Source organism: Myotis yumanensis, unplaced genomic scaffold (genome assembly GCF_028538775.1).
Source record: "Myotis yumanensis isolate MYYU_CA2020_CCGP unplaced genomic scaffold, mMyoYum1.0.hap1 SCAF_21, whole genome shotgun sequence".
Classification (NCBI taxonomy): Eukaryota; Metazoa; Chordata; class Mammalia; order Chiroptera; family Vespertilionidae; genus Myotis; species Myotis yumanensis.
The window spans coordinates 17932705-17953306 of record NW_027223772.1 but is presented as its reverse complement, the minus strand read 5'-3'; the positions used below and the strand labels follow the sequence as shown (position 1 = coordinate 17953306).

General features: G+C 51.3%; 1 protein-coding gene and 1 pseudogene across 1 annotated transcript; one reads left to right on the top strand and one right to left on the bottom strand.

Moving 5' to 3' along the window:
* Window positions 1-5108: 5108 nt before the first annotated feature.
* On the bottom strand, window positions 5109-13744 carry LOC138998867 (mRNA export factor GLE1-like). The gene is given in 3 exon segments (XM_070400877.1): window positions 5109-5335; window positions 5338-7142; window positions 13722-13744. Coding segments are annotated over 3 exon segments (2055 nt in total).
* A 1952-nt stretch (window positions 13745-15696) lies between these two features.
* LOC138998981 (THO complex subunit 2-like) lies at window positions 15697-20365 on the top strand (annotated as a pseudogene).
* The last annotated feature ends 237 nt before the right edge of the window (window positions 20366-20602 follow it).

The following is a 20602-nucleotide window of genomic DNA, read 5'->3' as shown; positions in this document are numbered from 1 at the left end:
TCAACTTATGAACCAGGAGGTCACAGTTAGATTTCCCGTAAGGGCACATGCCCAGGATGTGGGCTCAATCCCCTGTGGTGGGGTGTGCAAGAGGCAGCCAATCAGTGGTTCTCTCTTATCATTGTTGTTTCTCTCTCTCTCTCTCTCCTTTCCTCTCTGAAATCAATAAAAAAAATTTTTTTTTAAAAAACTGTGGTACATTTACACCATGGAATACTACGCAGCAGTAAAAGAGAAGGATCACTGACCCTGTGAGACAGCATGGAGGGACCTGGAGCGTATTATGCTGAGTGAAATAAGTCAGTCAGAGAAAGACAAGTATCACATGGTCTCACTCGTATGTGGAATCTAATGAACAAAATAAACTGATGAACAAAATAGATCCAGAGACATGGAAGCATGGAACACACTGATGAATCTCAGAGGGAAGGCGTGGGTGGGTGGGGAGAGATCAAGCAAATAACTTGTATGGACTATGCATGGCCCATGGACACAGCTGATAGGCTGGGGAGGGCCTGAGGTGGGGAGGAGGGCTGGGGGTGTCTATGGGGGGAAAAGGGTGACATATGTAATGCTTTCAACAATAAAGATTTTTTTTAAAAAATAAAGTAAAATGCTTTATTAACCCGATAAGTGCACTTGGCTTTTTGAATCTTTTCTTCATAGTGAGTGAATTTTTAAAAACCTATTCATTTTTTAAATTGTAGCTGAGGAACATTTAATTATATGATTCAAATGCATGACTTACATATTTCTCTCCGTTTTGATAATAATGGTGCTGGCGCCGTGTGCACTCCTGCTGTGCTTGTTGTGTAAGTGAAGTGTCTGCTCAAAAGCGGGGCCAAATCTTTGGAAATCACCTGCTGGAGGAAGGGCTGATGTGGCCCATGCTCTGCCCACTCTTTAAATTTGGGGAAAATGTTGGTCAGTGACAAAAGTTTCAGGGTAAAGTCAAGGAGACATTTACCAATGTTTCTAATGTCTGAAAATCATGCCACTAAATAATCGTGAGGAATGGAGAGCCAATTGCAACATTTTCCTTCATTAATTGTTGGCTCTGGCGCGCGCGTGTGGAATGCCATTTCCTGAACGCGCTGTGTTCCAGGCCTTTCCCATGGACGGAGGCTGCGGGAGCCGGTGCTGTGGCTCCTGCGGGGAATGGTTTGGCACACAGGGTAGCCACCCGCAAGGCAGGGGTTATCCCGGGACAGAGACTGGGCGCAGCTGCCCGGGGGCTCACGCAGCACAGCGGGTGCTCGGTCCCCTGGGCTGAGGGCAGAGCCGGCGGCGGCAGCCTGTGCCCCCGCCCGGCAGGCAGCGCCCCGCGTCCCGCTCTCCCGGCTTGGGGCTCCCCGCGGGACAGAGTGGCTGGGGCAGTTGTGGCCAAGCCCCGCGTGTCCTCTCTTTCCTGGTGTGTGAGGCGAGAGGGCACTGTCCCGCGTGTCCTGTTTCCTTGTGTGTGTGGCGGGCTCTGTCCCGCGTGTCCTCTCTTTCCGGGTGTGTGAGCCGGGTTCTGTCCCGCGAGTCCTATTTCCGGGTGTGTGAGGCGGGCTCTGTCCCGTGTGTCCTCTCTTTCCTGGTGTGTGAGGCTGGCACTGTCCCGCGGGGCCAGCGCACAGTGGGAGGAGGAGGGAGGAGGGGCTTGGTGAGCGACTGACCGCGTGGAAGAGGAGGCAAACCTCAGCGCCTGCCTCTCCGCGGCTTCATCCCACCACTGACCCCGACTCTTCAGCTCTGATCACACCCCAGGCGCCCCCAGAACCCAGACCAGGCCTTCAGCTCGAGGAGCTAGTGGCCTCCAGTGTGTGGGCCTCTGCCCACAAGGTTGCCCGGGTTGACCCTACTTCCAGCCCCGCTGCCCCTGCCCCCGCTGGCCCCGCCCCCGCTGGCCCCGCCCCCGCTGCCCCTGCACCCAGCTCCTCTGCCCCTGCCTCCGCTCCCCCTGCCCCCAGCCCCTGCCCCCAGCTCCGCTGCCCCTGCCCCCAGGCCCGCTGTATGGAAGAGGGCCGGGCCCTGGGCGCCTGGGGGTCTGCTGAGGCCGCAAGGGAGGGCTCCAGCCCAGTGGGGGGCAGGTGGCTGCCAGTGACCTGGCTCCCAAGTGGCCTGGCCGCCTCGCTGCCAGGGCGGGGGTGGGGGGTGGGGTGAGGGTGGGGGCTCGGGGGCGCAGGGGTCCGGGCACCGCGGAGTTCACCCCCAGGGCAGCTCACTGGGTCCTCAGTCCCAAGCACCATGTCCCTAGGGCCCTGAAAAGCCCCCCAGACTGCGACCCCCAGGTTGGCAGCTTGTCTTCTGGAGCCCCGGGTGCTCGCTGAGCCTGTGCGGTGGGCACTCCTGGGGCTGGGCTCCCCGGCAGGTCTAGGGGACCCTGCACAGTGACGGCTGATGCACACTGAGAAGAGGGGTTCGCTCCCGCTGGCCGAGGGACCCCACCCCGCATCAGGGAAGTTCCTTCATGGAGAACAAGCCCTCCCCAGCTTGGCTGCGGGAAACTTACCGAGTGAGCGGGGCCTACTCTGAGCCATCACGGGAGTGGGGGCGGCACTGGCTGCGGGATCTGCTCAGGGCAGATTGGGGGGGAGGGAAGGCGGATCGTCAGGGCCTGAGGGGCTTCCACAGCCAGGCTTCCTGGCCACAGTTTGGGGCATGGAGATGCCCCATGGGCACAGGGTGGGGTCCTGTCCCCGAGGCTGTGGGGCAGGTGCTGCACCCGAAGGCCTTGTTCGCCTTGTGGCTGTGGCTTTCTACCCCAACCCACCACCGCACAGCCTGAAGCCATGCAGTCCCCCAAAAACATTCAGTCCGGACCCAGCAATTGAGGTAGAAATAAACCTTAGCCCAGTGGTCTCAACCTTCCTAGTGCCACGATCCTTTAATACAGTTCCTCATGTTGTGGGGACCCCCAATTTCATTGTTACAAATTGAACATAATAATTAAAGCATAGTGATTAATCACACACAAAACATAAAGACATCTTAGTTAAAAAAATAAAATTAAAATAAAAAAATTTAAAAAGTCACAAAAAATACAAAAAAAAAAAAAACAAAAAAACCCTCCCCCCCAAAAAAAAACAAAAAACCCTAAAACCTCCTTAGAAAACACTTTGTTCCAGACTTTCAAAACGCTGACGCTTCCGCAAGTCAAGATGGCCCGGCCCAGACTTGGTCTCTGGGCGGGGGCCTGACCATCCCTCCAAGAGGGAGGGGGAGTCTTGGTGGGAGGGGAGCGGTGGGGTAGCGGGGTTGACCAGATATCCCAGCCAAGACTTCTTTGGCTGTGGATTACAGAGATTGGGTTGACTGAGGGCGGAGCCCTCTGCTGGTCGAGAAGCGCCAATGCAAGCACCACTCCTGCAGCCTCCTCTGGGGAGGGCAGAGCCAGGTGACTGGACTTCCCCAGGTCTGGCTAGACCCGAGGGGGGAAGGACAAGCAGGGGCCCTGTCTGCGAGAAGGCAGGGGCTGAAGGGTACTCATGGATGCCGACGGACCACTCAAATGAACCAGTGTCCGTGCCTGACTGCGGATGTACACACACACACACACACACACACACACACACACACGGGAGACCAAGGTCCGCTTTCCCCGGGCTGCCAAGTCCTCGCCGCCCCCCCCCCCACCCCGCCCCGCGAGCCCGCCACCACCCCGACCCACGGATGGGCAAGAAGGAAGGAGAGGAGAGCGACTTGTGAGAGGTTTTGCTCCTTGGAGCAGGCGCGGGGGCGAAGATTGTTTGGTGCTGGCAGGCAGGGGCGGAGCCAAGGACAGGCTCTTCCAAGGGTTCTTGAGCTGCTGAAGGAAATCCGGAATCCGGCCTTGCTCCCGCCTGGCAGCTTCCCAGCCAGCTTGGCGACGTCCGGCTCCAGCTGGCCCCGCTGCGTCTGCAGTAGTCAGAGCAGCTGCCTCTTCTGGAGGGCGCTCCAGATGGCGCCGCGGGCCACGTCGCCCCTTTAATAGCGCGCAGGGGCAGCCCTGTCACCTTGGTGGAGGCTTCATCCTGGCGAGAGCATAGTTGGTGCGCTGGCCCCGCCCCTGGGGCGGGGTTACGGAGGCCGCTGGGGCCCGCAAAGCACTAAAGTTGCTTTGTTTTGGATTTTTAAAATTCAAGTTTTATTATTTGTTGGCACCATAGTAAATAATTCATAGAGGGGGTCACTTCAACCGTACCAGGGAACCTCCTCAAAACACCCCGTTCCCCACACATGACATTCAAGGAGGAAGAGACCGTGGCCGCTGCCTCTGCAGTACAAAAGGTAGTAAATCTTTCAAAACTCCACTCTTATTTGAAAAGCCAGGCTTTGGATTTCTGTAGTGGGTTTAATCAGGCACATTTATCATCATTCATTAGTCAGAACAAGCCAAAATAACAACAACAACAACAATAATGCAGTTCTCAATTCCTAACATCTCTGTTTCACCCCGCCATTGCTTGTGGATGCTCAGCTCATGCATACTGTGGCCAGCTCCATCTCGGTCCATCTTCATTAAAACTGAAAACCCGACACACACAGAGGGCACCTGCCCTGACTCATGCATCCCTTGTCACCCAGGCACTGGATTCCAATCGAGAGGGCAAACAGTGCTTCTTGGTTCAATACAACACATGGCAGGGCCTAATTCTAGACACTAGGCTGTCTGAAATGCCATTGAGGACAATGTCCATCCCTACATCAGGCATTGCCTCTGAATTTCTAATGACTTCACAAGCCGAGAAAGGCAAAGCAGCCACAGCTCAGAGTCATATGTGAGGATTCGGGCCTCAACTACTACAGGATTCTTGGAAGTGGTGGGCTCACTTCAGCTCAGAGCGACACGCTTAGGTATTACCTACTTTCTGAAAGATTCGAGACAGAAACTGTAGCATCAAGTGCTAAACACCTCAAAACCTTTGCAAAAGTGAGAAGGCCGAATCCATTCCCCTTCTGTCCTGTGGATCCCTTGAGGAGTCATCAGTGGCCCATGAAAACCTTTCCTAGCCACAAGGCATAAATAGATATATAAAAATACATATTGGTAGGTTTCTAAATCTGACAGTGCTCTCTCAAACACAGCTCTGCTCAGTGGCTTTATTACTGCGCCTCTGCAACAAAACGGTGCCGGGGGGTGACATTCAGGAACGCCAGAATGAGGAAGTCAGAAAGCCCATGGGGACAGGAACCTCCTTGGGCTGCAAACATTCCTCCAAGAACCGCTTGAGGCGTCTGAAGGATCCCGAGCTTGTAATGGCTTCAATCCTGGGGCAGTAGTCCTCTTTGATGAGAAGGATCATCTTCCAGAACTGGGCCTGATACTGCTTCATGAGGGCATTCCCACACACCTCTAACAAGTCCAAGAGGAGGTGGCCGTCACGTCCGGCAGGGGCTCCATGTTTAGTATCTCTGCCAACCAGCGCCAGCCATGGTTTAAGCCATGAGGGTGAACCTCTTGTCGAGTTCCATATGGCCACCGGAGCTGGATGATGGCAGCATAGAGACGCATCATCCCGGACATGCGTTTCAGAAAGCAGTCCTGCTGCTCCACCTTGGAATCCTTCACTTGGTAGCCAAGCATTCTTTGATAGTCTTCCAAAGCCATTCCCTCCCTGGAAGCTGGGTAGAGAGGGACAGAGTACGGACAATTATTGTGCAGATGAGCCAAGATGAGGTCCCCCACCCTCGGGTGCAGCTCCCAGATCCCGGACGCTACGGCGGCGATGGGGAACGCAACTTCATGATGAGAGGCCACCTCTTCCTCTCCTAGTTTCACAAACTTCTCTGCCAGTTTGTACTGGACAAAGTCCAGGCCCTGTGGATTCAGTGTGATGGACACAGAGCGCCCACCAGATTGAACAGATTTCCCAGAGAGCAGGTTGTGGATCTTGTCAAAGATCTCCTTCAGCTTGGAGTCTGCGATGGTGGAGATCTGGCTCACTGGGATAGTGGCTGCCTTCTGGAGGTCCATCTTTATCTTTTTGACCTGGCTGTCTTTGCTGCTGGTCAGTCCCTCAAAGGCCAGCACACACTGATGGGAGGCCTCCTGCAGCTGCTGGTGCCACTGCATTGTACTGTCTTGGACCTTCACCTGGAGGCCATCACTCCGTGTCCCTCCCGGGCCCTGGCAGGGAGCGGGACACTCGTTGTGGACCTCTGGCCTCTGCTGCACCAGTGCCTCTTGCCGCTTCACCCGGGCCTCCTCTTCAATCTGCCTCCTCCTCTTGTCTTCACACGCCCTGGCGTCCGTCAGGAGGTCCCGCATTTCTTGCAGCGCGCTCTCGGCCACGGCTTTGTCCTCTGCCGTGGGAACGCCGTTCTCCGAGGTGGTCCGAATGATCCCCGCGATGAGGCTGCGCCGCTGGTTGCCTCGGCTCCACAAGGCCAGCAGGTCCACCTTCGGGTCTCTGTGCTGGCCCACGGAGTCCAGCTGCTGGTTGAGGTGCAGCAGCTCCTCCTGCAGGGCATAGAGGCTCCGAAGGCGGAGCTGGCCTTCCTCCCTCCTCAGCCGCTGCTGCTCTGCCTCCCACAGCTTCAGGTTGAGAATCTCCGCTCTGTAGCGATGCTCCACTTTCAGCTTTTCTTGCTGCGCCAGGGCTTCTCTGGAGCTCTTGTCCAGCACTTCCCTCAAGTCCTGGAATTCTTTGCGATGCTCCCGTTCCTTGCGTTCATCAAAATGCTTCAGCTGTTCAGATGCCATCTCAGAGAGCGCTCGCACCTTCCTCCCCTGCTCCTCCTGCCACAGCCTCAGGCCCTCTGTTCCTTGCATTCTGTGCACTAGCTCATACATTCGGATGCAGCCTTCCACCTCGATGCCCCTGGAGGACCGAAGTAACATGGGTTCCGTGTGCTGGGACCCACGTGTGCCCTTGGTCCCACCTGGTGTTGCTGGTGTTCTCGGGGATGCTGGTGAGAAGGCAAGGCTTCTTATGGGATACCTGGGAACAAATGAAGGTTGGTCCAGGCCTGAAGTGGAGCTAGACGATGTCGAAGTCTCTGAGGCAGACAGGTTCTCTTGTGTGGGGGGTAGGATATGATCTACCACCCATCCGGCGTAAGAAGATAGCTGGGGAGTGGACGCACGTTCTTCTAAAACATCCTCGCCCCGCAGAAGCCAGTCGCGGCGGTAGCAGAGGCGACCTTTGCCGGAGCTGCGCAGGGCCTGCAGGGTCTCCCTCCCGGCGGCGGCGGCTGAGGGGCGGCGGCTGAGGCAGCGGTGGCTCTCAGACGGCATGGCCCGTGCTGCAGGCGCTCTTCCAAGGTGCCGCGGGTGGAAAAAACAAACCCCTCGAATCAGCCGCCCCGGAAGCGGAAGCGAGCGCTCCCTCACTCTAAAGTTGCTTCCTAATTGCTCTAGCCAAGTTCTGGCCAGGATCTCACGCCAAGTTCTGTCTCGGATCTCCAGCCAAGTTCTGGTTTGGATCTCCAGCCAAGTTCTGGTTAGGTTCCCCAGCCAGGTTCTGTGTCTCCTTGCCTTGGGACTTCTGTATTTCTACCAGGTGATTTGAATCCTGTCGGTTTCTATTCCAAAGTTAGAGCTGGTTGGGCGCTGGCAGGCGGGAGCGGAGCCACAGACAGGCTATTCCACCGGGAATCCACCAATCACACCGCCGCAATGGGCGTGGCTGCTCTAGCGTGGCTTATGATTGGCTCAGCCCTCCCGCCTCGGTATATATAAGTCTCCCTCCCTGCAGCACAGCGACTTGGTCAGACAGCCAGCGACTCCACAGTGGGAGGGGTGAGAGCAACTTTTTTACATACGATATCGGTGGACTGTGGTGGCCGTTACAGGTGGAGGCATGGAGGAGTGCGCTTGCCTCTGCGGCTTGGGCTCTTCGCGGGGATGTCGGCATCCTCTGGAGTGCCAGGGCCCAGCTGAGACATCAGCGCCGACACCATTTGGTGGTTACTGTGCATGCACATGATGGCCTGCCTGGGCTGCTGTGTCGGTGCTCCGGGCTGAGGGTTCACAGCACTGGGAGCGCAATAGCTGCTGCTGGTGCGGGACCCACTGGAGAGCTGCTGCCCACAACCTTCCCAAGGACCCAGGCCAGCCTCCACGCTCCTCCTGGCAGCGTGCTCTGGCGCCCGCAGGGCTGGGCGAACTTTCAGAGTGTGCCCATCTGCGACTCGCGGCTTCCTGGTGCTTTTCCCAGCGCATTCCCTGGACTCGGAGGATTCACCCCCTTCTCGCGGCGGCATCACTGAACACCGGGAAGACGCATCACGTCTTGTTGGGGAGGGGGGTGGTTATTTTACTTATTTTATTTTATGTATTATGCTGTATGAAATGATTTATTAAATTCCGCTGCATATACTTTTTATCCCATACTAATAAAATTCTGCACAATATGTCGTGCTTGTGATTGGGTGTCATTTCTGATCATGTCAGATCATGTTTGGCATCATGGTTGTGCCACAAAGCTCAGGTCCCCGAGAGGAGAGTGGAGTCTGATGTTCCTTGAAATGACTGTAGTTTGGGCTCCACCTGTAGGTTCCTGCCTAATCCCTCTCTCACAGGCAAGGCCATCCCCACCCTAAGGGGCACTAAAAGCCCTTAGGAACTCACCCTCCAAAGGTGCCCCTCCCTTGTGGTCCTTCGGCAGCCTCAGTGCCCCTCTCAGAATCCCTCAGTCCATGCCCACCCCAACCCCAGCTGAGGAGCCCTCCCTGACCTGGACGACTTCAGAACATGTCCAGAATCCTACCTCTGCCTCAACCATGCCGTGAAAATGCCAGCTCTCTGCAGCTTCTCGAAGAAGGGTGCCAAGGGCTGATTGAAGTGATGAATTTACTCATAGATAAACCGTGTCTCTGCATTCCGCAGTTCACATAAGAAAGAAACCAGATGTCATCCAACAGTGCAGAAAGTCACCTGGACTGGAGGAATGCCTTAGTAGACACAATGACATGTACACCACAGTGTGACCCTGGGATTCCCTTCATGAGTGTTTTCAACCTCAGAGTGCAGAACATGATTCACCCTAGAGAGAAACCATGTGAATGTCATGGAAGAGGGAAAGGCTTTCTGCAACGACCTGGGCTTAGAAACCACAATGCTGTGCACAACGGAGAGAAGCCTTATAAGTACGGTGAGTGTGGGAAAGCCTTCAGTCAGAGTTCTTTCCTTAGACAGCATGAGGCCATCCACACAGGAGAGTAACCACATGAATGTTCCCTCTTTGACAAAGCTCTCAATCAAAGATCTTACCACAGAAAAGCAGGATTGAGTCCATCTGGGCAAGCAGTGCTATGAATGTCACTAGTCAAAGCTCTGGCCTGAACCCGCACCAGAGAATGCACACGGGGCAGAAACCACATGTATGTCCCATGTGTGGGAAGGCTTTCCGTCAAAAGTCTGAGCTGTCGACATGTTACCACATAACACACACCAGAGAGAATCCATGTGAATGCGGTCAGTGTGCGAACGCCAACATGCGAATCTCATCAGACACCAGAGTTCCTACACGGGAGAAGAGCCCTAGGCATGTCACCTATGTGGAAAATCCTCCAGTCATGGTCCTTCCCTTAGAAAACATGACGGAACTCAACAAAGGAGAGGGAATCATGGAAGACCAACGCTGTTTTACACATTATTCACTCGAGTGAAATGATGCAGGGTAAAATCAGGTGAAACCTTTTATTCATCAAACAACACTGGTCATGTACGGGACCACTCACAGTGTACAAACCACTGTGTCTCAAAGGCAAGGCATTCGCTGATCACTTATTTCTTACTCAACCTAAAATATCCCACACCAAGGATACAGCAATCCCAAATGGAAACCCACATACTTAGTTGTTTCTATATTAGAAAATATGAGGGCATGTGTGCTGTGTGTTTGTGTATGTGTGTGTGTGTGTGTGTGTATGCGTGCGCGCACGCGAGAAACTGCCTGTGCAAACACTAATAAAGAGCCCTTCAACACACAGCTCAGCAAGTAATGAAATGTCTGTGGAAATGAAAGTTGTTTATAGAAATGTGACATCCATTGCAGGAAGCTAGGGTGATCTGGAAACTTTGAATATAGAATTTTGTAAGAAATTCATCTTTCAGGACAGCAATGCTTGCCCATATTGGAACAAGAAAATCTGTTGCGAAAGAAGCAAAGTGTTGGTGTGGTGGTTTTCCTTATGCGGTTTTGAACACATACATTCAGGTTCACACAGCCCTTTCCCCAATGGCTGCTTGGAAACATGATTGTAGCCTCCGTCAATGTTTTCTTCAACACGATCTGCTTAAGACACAGCCAAGATCTTCTGCCTCAGGTGATAGACGCCTCTGTATGACGGGACCCTGTTCAGGCAAGTTCATTCGGGCATAACAAAGGCTCTCACGGAAAAATCTTGGTGGGACATCATTCTATGGCTCTGCTAAGTGGGGCCAGGAGACAGAGTTCTAGACATTTGCGTGGACCTTTGGTTTGCGGTCGGTGCTGTGCAGTTTCATCCATAAGCTGTAAGTAGGAGCATCTGCTGTAGGCGACATGGAGACCAGAACCAGGATCTGCATCCCCAGAGGGTGTGTATTTCGTGGGCATTGGTTCCTGGGTCACAGCCCATGACAGAGGCTGGTGAGCGGGGAGCGCTGCAGGGCCCCTGCAGAGGGCAGAGGGCAGGGCCCACCCTGCAGGAGGGTGGTGCTGGGTGGCGCTGCATGAGCATGTGCATCGGGGAGAGCCACCTGGGTCATGTGGGAGGTCACAAGGTGAGGGGACCGCAGGACACAGGGAGACACCTGGAAGCTGCCCTTAGCCCTGAAGCTCAGCACAGGGCCCCCCCCCCCACCCCCACAGCCAGAGCCCCAGGTGCTATGATAACGCCTGCCCTGTGGGAGCGGAGGCAGCCCATGCTCTCAGATTGTTGTTAAAGCTTTACTCTAGTGCAGTGGTTCTCAACCTTCTGGCCCTTTAAATACAGTTCCTCATGTTGTGACCCAACCATAAAATTATTTTCGTTGCCACTTCATAACTGTAATGTTGCTACTGTTATGAATTGTTATGTAAATATCTGATATGCAGGATGGTCTTAGGCGACCCCTGTGAAAGGGTCGTTCGACCGCCAAAGGGGTCGTGACCCCCAGGTTGAGAACCGCTGCTCTAGTGTGTCTGCTTATATCACTTAATAATTAAATAATTAGATTGACGCGCAGAGATCCCCATGCGTGTCGGTGGGAATTAGAAAGTCAGCAGAGTGCCTGATAGCTCAACAACTGACCTCTCAAGTGCGGGAATTCGCCAGCAGGTTGCCCGCAAATGAAATGGTCACATGTTGCCGTTCTTCTCTCTGTCGGTGGCCTGCCATACGCTACTGCACATTTAACCTTGCTGGGTTTTAAAGTCATGGGAAACAATTTTTGTAAAACCCTTAAAAATGGAGAGAGAGAGAGAGAGAGAGAGAGAGAGAGAGAGAGAGAGAGATGGTAAGATAGAGGTGAGAAAAATAGAGCTAAATATAAAATAGCGATCCATCCCATTGGTTGTGTTTCTTGGGTGACCCTAAGTCATCCGTAGCTCTTGATCTCAATCTCTGCTCAGCTGTCTGCCTTCTCTGGCCCTTTCCAGGGTCCTGCTCTGTGGGACAATCTCTGACTCCTTGTGGGGCAGAGGGAAGCCTGGGCTCCGGGTCCCACAGAGACCTTCAGGGTCACAGTCACAAGGAAGAAAAAGGTCAGGAACACAAGCGTCACTGCAGACCTGCCGTCCTCCCTCCCCCTCCCCCCTCCCCCACAAGCTCAGTCTCAGCGCCGGCTCCCACAGGGCATGGCACATGGTCTCAGCACAGGCTGAGGAGGCCCTGGAAGACGCTGATACTGGGGAGAAGGTGTATGGATTGACTTTCTATCCAGGTCAGACAAGCATTTGGAAGCTCTGGAGACACAGGCAGGAGCCTGAGATCCCATGGGGCCCCGTTTGTTCACTGGCAGGTCTCACAGCTACTTGGGAGGTCAGATGACACCCACCTGCCTGTTCCCCAGGGGCACATGCAGGTCACAGCCCAGGCCAGGCCCACACCCACCTGCCTGTTCCCCAGGGGCACAGTGCAGGTCACAGCCCAGGGAGAAGACACCCTGAAATGGGAAGAGGCAGTTCAGATGGCGAGCTGAATGTAGCTAGGAGATCTCACAGTGTGGTTTCCTTTGGCATTCTATCACGCAGGTCATCGTTTCTCAGGTGGATTCTAATAAAAGCCCCCTGGGGAACAGCACACTACCGAGTCCTCTTGAGGGCAGGGCTGTGGGAAATTGATATAGGGTTAAGCCTCAGACTGACCTGTTGGCAAAGTCACAAACAAGTCCTAGCTTAGAGGGCACAGTCCTCTTAGCATAATTAGGCTTGACCTTATAACACTCCCTAGATCTTATCTGGGAAAGCTAATGGGATGAGGAAGTGCAGGAAGTGTAACCATGGTCAAAACAAGTGAAACTCACAAGAACTGTGTAACTATGGTAATCACTACCTTGTTTACCTCTCACTATAAAAGCTTGGTGAGGCCTGAGCACAGTGGAAGTCCTTCTCCCTGAGTTGGACTTGCTCCCCTGGTCCCCCATATTCCCAAATTATCTTGTGTCTTTTCTATTTCATTTGTGTGCTGCTCCACTTCCAGACCCGAACCCTGAACCACGCAGGACGTGGAGGGAAACACTTAGGACACAGGGCCATGGCTGTCTGGCCACCTATGTCTGGCAGGCCCTAAGACAGGCGCAGGCAGCTGCTAGGTCAAAGGACTAATCAATGATTGGGCCTCCCCCAGGACCCGCCTGCCCCACCTCACCCCCATCCCACCCCACCCCTATGCACCGGCGTGCGAAAAAGCAGGCACGCATGCACGCAGGCATGCACGCACACACCTGCACAAGGGGCGGGGCCTGAGGGCAGCGCTGCCTCGAGCCCCATTGGTTGGGACCGCTGGGTGGCGAGTACCTACCAACTATTTATGGCGGCACTCGCAGGGCGGTTGCCACAGCTCCTAGCCCAGAGGGCCAAGGAGCATCCAGGATGCAAGACCCCGGTTTTCACACTGGCTCCCGGTTGTCCCCAAGCCCCCGGAGGGAGAGGACGCGGCTATGCCGCCAGCGGCGGCCTTGCACGGTGTTCAGCGCACAACAGCTGCGAGTCCTGGAGGAATTCTTTCAAGGCAAACCCTAAGGGACCTTTGAGGAACGAGACCCTGGCGGCCAGGCTGAACCTGCAGGAGGACCAAGTGAAGGTGTGGCTCAAGAACCGCAGGGCCAAAGAGCAAAGGTTTCAGCGACTGCGCAAGCAGCAAGGCCAGGGAGCCCAGGCTGCGCCTCAGGCACTGGCAGCCTGCGCCCCTCAGCCCGCGCCTGTGCCCTCCTCTGCTGGCCCTGCGTCCCAGGAGGACCCTTTGCTCCCTGCCAGCCCTGTGCTGCCCGCCATTTCTGTGCGCCCTGAGGAGCCAGTGTTCCCCTCTTGGTCTGTGTTCCCAGTGGGCTCAGTGCTCCCGGCAGGTCCTGGGCTCCGCGCTGCCCCTGTGTTCATGGCATGTGCTGTGCTCCTGGCGGGTCCTGTGCTCCCTGCAGGATTTGTGCTCCTCGCTGGCCCTGTGCTCCCCACCAGTCCTGTCCTCAGTGAAGCCCTTTACACCACAGGGGCCTTGTTTCCGTCATCCTCCCTCAGCACAGACCCTTGCAAGTCTTCCCAGCAGCAGATCCCAGTGCCTCCACCTACAGCCAGGCCTTCTGCCACCCCTTTCCATCTGGGGGCTCTGGGGAGCACCTCGCCTGCCTCCACCAGCTTCTGTTGTCCTCTGGCATCCTTCTCTCAGAGCTAATATACAAAAGCATACACATTTTATTCACCTCAACTTCAACCTCTGCCTCCCATGACCTCCAAGGCCCGCTTAGTTTGGTGTTTTTGCATCTCCGGTCTCCCCCTTCCGGCACCCCTCCCCCACGCTCTCCTTTGGAGGAATAAACACAAGGCATCACAGCCATGTTCACCAGAAGGAGAAAGAGAGAAAGAGAGAGAGAGAGAGAGAGAGAGAGAGAGAGAGAGAAACATTGATGTGAGAGAAACATGGGTTGGTTGCCTCCCACAAAAGCACCCTGCCCAGAGCCAGGATAGAACCTGGTAAGTGCAACCATGTGTGTGCCCTTGACCAGGATTCCCTTGTGACCTCGAATGGAACCTTCAGCTTTCCATTGCATGATAGGACCTCTCACCTACTGAGCCACACCTGCAGGGCTCCGTTTTGTCTTTCAATTGGATCTTGTCATCTGTTTATACTAGAAGAGCTTATAGCCAGTTAAGGGTGCTTGCGATGTTATGGTTTACTGAGTGTTTTGGAATCCTCTGTTTCTCTTTTGTTTTCCTGCTCTCTTGTCCTGTATGTTGAGGACTTTCTGTAGTGCTATGTTTGAATTCCTTTCTCTCATTTCTCGAGTGCCTCCAATAGACTTTCGTTGTGTGGTTACCTGGACTCTTGACTTAGGACAAATTACATTGGAGGTTGAAAAACCAAGAGAAACACACACACACACACACACACACACACACACACCCCAAACCACCCCCAAGGTAAAGCCCTACCTCACACCACACTCCATCACTGCTAGATGTATTCAAGGACAGTTGACAACTTGGATAGCAGAGACAGTGAACAGGGCTTCTATAGAGTTATATGTCAATTTTCAAATGAAGCACGTGGTTAAGGTCATTTTTAAGTTTTTTTTTGTTGTTTTTTTTTTTGTTTGTTTTTTTAGTAAACTCATTAGGTTTAAGGGCATCCGTTTGCCACGGATGGAAAGTACAGACAGATATGTGAAAGGCAACGATAAGCACTGAAATAGTCCTTAAAATCCAGAAATTCTACTGATTAAAAAAATACAAATGGGACTGATGTTTGTAACCATTCATTGCCCAGAAATAGAATCATTGCAATGAATGAAGAGAAATGAGCAAAGAAATAATAAAATAACATAAAATAACCTCTCCCCCCCCCCCAACACTCTTCACGGGTCCTGGGTCCGAGGAGTCCACACAAGAGGCGACACCAGGCATCGCAGCCAGGTTCAGGAGAACGTTTCCTTGAGATGCTTTTGGTGAATGCCACCTGAAGGGCGGGCCGTGCGGGGGCCTAGCCTGGGGCATGAGCGTCCCGACCCTAAACTTGACCTCCAATGGGTGATGACCGCGATTCAGTCCTGGGGCCGGCCGATTGGTGGGTCTCTGGCTCCTCCCACCAAGCTCTTGGGCTATAAAATGGAGCAAGGTGAGCGGCCCAGGGCCTTCTATTTGCAGAGCTTCTCAACCCTGGGAGCTTTGTCGCCTTCGTTGCTCTCCAAGGCAGCTTTCAGAGGAGGGATCTCGCAAAGACCCTGTCTCGGGTCATAGAGGCCACTGAAGTGCCTGGCTAGAACCTGGCTAGTCTGCAGAACAACTGAAGGCTGTTTCCGTGTCATTCCTTCTTCGCTGACTCCGTGCAAACCTTTGGGAACCCCTGGCCCTCTGGTGAGTATGGAATTTAAATGTATATGTTTTTATTTTTTTGAGTAAATATCTCAAAAAAATGCCTACTTTTGGAGCACTTTAATAGAGTGATCTTTGGTATAATATGCTCTTTCATTATTTATTTTATCTTATTTTAGAAATTGTTGAAACTCAAAAAGCGAAGCCGCAGTTCCCGGCATTCCTGGTGGGTGGTACTTCCCGTTGACCCCAAGCTGATGTGAGGCACTTCCGGGCCTCTGTCACTAAGGCGGGGAAGATGAAGGCAGCGTCGGTGTTGGTCCGGGTTGAGTGGATAAAGAACTGAGCGAAATCAGAGAGAGGCGACCTGTTGGACTTATGTTGGCTTCTCAGCGAAAACAAGAGCCACGGCAGTTCCACTTACAGAGATTTCCAGCGAGCTCTCTATGAGTTATCACACCATGTCATTCAAGGAAATCTGAAGCCCGAACAAGCAGCTGATGTTTTCAATGACATCAGCGAATTTCGTGAGGATGTGCCTTCCATTCTTGCTGATGTCTTTTGCATGTTAGATATTGAGACAACCGTTTTAGAAGAGAAGAGCAAGAGAGACTGTTTTACGCAATTGGTATCAGCGTCTTTGTATTTCGTTTCAGACACGATTCTAAAGGAACTCCTGGATCCAGAAACATTGGAATCATTAGGACTTATCAAACAATCAAGGCAATTCCATCAAAGATCAGTGAAAATCAAGACAAAACTCTTTTATACGCAGCAAAAGTTCAACTTGTTAAGAGAAGAGAATGAAGGCTATGCTAAGCTGATTGTTGAATTGGGGCAAGATTTATTGGGAAATATGACTGGTGATTTAATCCTACAAAATATCAAATCCTTAATAGGAAGCTTTCATCTAGATCCCAATAGAGTTTTGGGTGTCATTTTAGAAGTGTTTGAATGCAGACCAGAATGTGATGACTTCTTCATATCTTTATTAGAATCTTGTGTGAATATGTGTGAGCCGCAAACACTTTGTCATATACTCGGGTTCAAATTCAAGTGTTACCAGGAGCCGAATGGAAAGACTCCTTCATCTTTATACAGAGTTGCAGCAGTGCTCCTACAAGGTAATCTTATTGATTTAAATGATCTCTATGTACATCTTCTTCCAGCTGATAATTGCATGATGGATGAATATAAACGAGAAGTGGTGGAATCTAAGGCCATTCTTCGAAAACTTATGGTGGCTGTATTGTCTTCTGAAAAAATGGATAAGCAAGAGAAGGCAAAGGAAGAGGAGGAGGATACAGTAGAAAAGCCACCTGACAACCAAAAACTTGGTTTGTTAGAAGCCTTATTAAAGATTGGCGATTGGCAGCATGCGCAGAACATGATGGATTGGATGCCTCCATACTATGCTGCTTCCCACAAGCTGATAGCTCTTGCTATTTGCAAGCTTATTCACATAACTATTGAGCCTCTCTACTGAAGAGTTGGTGTTCCTGAAGGTGCTGAAGGGTCACCTGTTCGTGCTTTGCAAAATAAGAGAGCGCTAAAACAAGCAGGGAGCTTTGAGGATTTGAGGACAGGTGCCTTCAGTATGTTCTGTTACCTCGGTCCCCACCTTTCTTGGGATCCCATTTTACTTGCAAAAGTGGTGCGCATAGGCCAATCCTTTATGAAGGAGCTTCAGTCTGATGGAAGGAAACAAGAGGTTCAAGAGAAAGTGGACGTTATTCTTAGGTGTTTACTTGGCATTACTGACCAGGCCCTACTTCCATCTCTTTCTCTAATGGACTGCAATGCTTGTATGACTGAGGAACTATGGGGAATGTTAAAAACATTTCCATATCAGCATAGATATCATCTGTATGGCCACTGGAAGAATGAAACTTACAACAGGTCCCTACTTTTAGTAAAAGTTAAAGCTCGAACGATAGACCAAGCTAGAGATATCATGAACCATCTCACCAAGGAAAATGTGAGGCCTGGAAGACAAATTGGGAAATTGAGCCATAGCAATCCAACTATTTTGTTTGATTATATCTTGGCAAAAATACAGATGTGTGATGAGTTGATGGCACCTGTAGTAGATTCACTGGAATGCCTCACCTCATTGAATTACGATGTCTTGGCCTATTGTATCATCGAGGCTTCAGCAAATCCAGAAAAGGGAAGGATGAAACACGACGATACAACCAGTTCAAGCTGGCTTCGGCCTCTTGTTAGTTTCTGTGCTGCAGTCTTTCCTAAATATCCAATGGATCTGGCTGGTCTTCTGCAATATGTGGCTCATCAGCTCAAGGCAGGCAGAAGTATTGGCCTGCTTATATTGCAAGAAGTGGTACATAAAATGGCAGGAATAGAAATCACAAGGGAAGAGACGATGACAACGGAGCAACTAGAGGCCATAACTGGTGGAGAGCAACTAAGAGCTGAGGGAGGTTCTTGTGGCCAGACCAGAAACATAGAGATTAAAGGATGCCCTATTGGACTATGACCTTGCTCTTCCCCTTGTTTTGATGATAGCTCAGCAGGGGGATAGGGTGATCTTACAGGAAGGTGGAGAGAAAGATGTGGAACTAGTGGGAAAGCTCTATGACCAGTGTCATGATACCTTGGTACAGTTTGGTGGATTTTTAGCATTGAATCTAAGCACAGAAGAGTACACAAAGAGAGTGCTTTCGATTGATGTGCTCTATCACGAATTTCATATACCCCATGATGCAGCATTTTTCTTGTCTAGGCCAAGGTATGCACGCCATATCTCATCCAAATATGATGAACTTAAAAAATCAGACAAGGGAAGTAAACAGCAACATAAAGTCCACAAGTACATAGCATCATGTGAAATGGTGATGGCGCCTGTTCGTGAAGCGGTAGTCTCATTGCATGTTTCCAATGTCTGGGATGACATCAGCCCTCGATTCTATGCCACATTCTGGTCACTGACAACGTATGACCTTGCAGTTCCACACACCAGCTATGATCAGGAAGTCAGTAAACTTAAAGTCCAGATGAAAGCACTTGATGACAATTAAGAAATGCCTCCAGAGAAAAAGAAAAAAGAAAAGGAGCGCTGTGGCCAAGCTGCTTGAAGAAGAAAAGAAACAAATGGAACATGTACAGCGAGTTCTACAGAGACTGAAACTAGAAAGGACAACTGGCTTTTAGCCAAATCTAGACCAAAGGAGACCATCACAAAATTTTTACAGCTGTGTATATTTCCTTGATGTATTTTTTCAGCAGTCGATGCTGTTTACTGTGCTCGTTTTGTTGAATTGGTACATCAAGAGAAAACTCCAAATTTCTCCACACTTCTTTGCTATGATCGAGTTTTCTCTGACATCGTTTTCACAGTGGCAAGCTGTACTGAAAATGAAGCGCGTCGATATGGGAGGTTTCTTTGCCGTATGTTAGAGACTGTGACTAGGTGGCACAGTGATAGAGCCACATACGGAAAGGAATGTGGAAACCACCCAGGATTCCTTACTATACTGCGGGCAACAGGATTTGATTGGGGAAATCAAGCTGATCAACTAGACTATGAAAATTTCCGACATGTGGTACATAAATGGCACTACAAACTAACCAAGGCATCGGTACATTGCCTTGAAACAGGTGAATATATTCACATGAGGAATATCTTGATTGTGCTAACAAAAATACTTCCTTGCTACCCAAAAGTTTTAAATCTGGGTCAGGCTTTGGAAAAAAGAGTGCATAAAATCTGCCAAGAAGGAAAAGGGAAAAGTCGTCGTCTGCATGCATTAGCTACTGGCTACTCTGGGTAGTTGAAATGTAGGAAGTCATACATGCTACCTGAAAATGAGTTTCATCGCAAAGACCCCACTCCGAAGAACGCAGTACACAATGGGCCTGTTGGCGGGTCTTCATCTTCCAGAGGAAGTGCATCTAAATCTCATGAAAGCAGTGCTGATGACAATGATAACTCAATGGAGATGACTCCTTCACCACTAATCAAGAGTAAGGAGAGAGAAACAGGCAGGAAAGCATTGGACACGTCAAGGGAAAGTAGATCCAGGGAAAGAGAGAAAAAAGATGAAGAGGACAGAAAAGGTCGGAAACGGCATCATTCAAACAATGACCGGAAAGTGCTACCAGACTTAACGAAGAGGCAAAGGAAAGGAGAAAACGGAACGATGGCGGTTTAAAAACACAAAAGTGAAAATCCAAGTGATAATCCTTATCCAAATGAGAAAAACAAGAGGGGGGGGGGGGGAGTCAAAATTCTTCAGGCAATGAAAAAGGCAGCGATTCATTTAAATCTGAAAAGATGGATAAAAATCTCCCCCAGTGGCAAAAAATGGTATACACAGACCCCTAAGTTGAAGGTCCCTTGGAGGAGGATGCCAACGCTCCATGCATCACTCTCAGAACAGTATCTCCCATAATTAAGAGCGTCTGGTGTTGCCCATTTCAGGGGAATCTGCTTGAAGTCAAAAGATGACTGCAACCCACCATCCTCTAGACAAGTCATTTCAAAGTCATCAGTTGTCAGGATATTCTTTTCACCTCTAGTCAGTTCCTTGCAACACGGTTCCTGTGAATACAATTTTCATTTGAAATGCGACACCCGGAAGCAGCATCTGATGAAAATTTCATCCCTTTTTTTCTCAGAAAAGAGAGGAAACGGCCTCCGGGGACTCGTTCCTTAATGATGTGAATAGACTTCGGTGATGTGCAAACTCCTATACCTTTGGTGATATTGGGATGACTGATTGTATCACGTGAGGATTTTGGCTTCTTGAAAAAAATTTAACTTTAGTCCCTACTGGGAGTCGATCCACCCTTGCTGCTTGACGCAGTCGCTGCATGGAAGAAACATCTGCACAGCTTACATTTTTCAAGGGACCTGGCATGTAGGACATATGTCTGCTCCCCCTCTTAAGCGCTATGTGTTTTAACCAGGATCCCCTCCCCGAGAAACGGTCGTTTCCCCAGCTTAGGTGTTAACAGGACTATGGAAGGAAATCAATCAGTAAACCCCCCTATTATTACAGAAATACCATGCACTACTTATGAAGAACTTGGACTAAGACCATTGGCAATAAATGTGGGACTTGCTTGGCCCACATCCCCAGGGTTTTGCCCACCAGGGAAAGCACCAGAACCTATACCCCTGAAGATCCACTGACACAGGGAAGTCCCAGGGAAGGCAAGCAGCAAGGCTGGGAGGACATGAA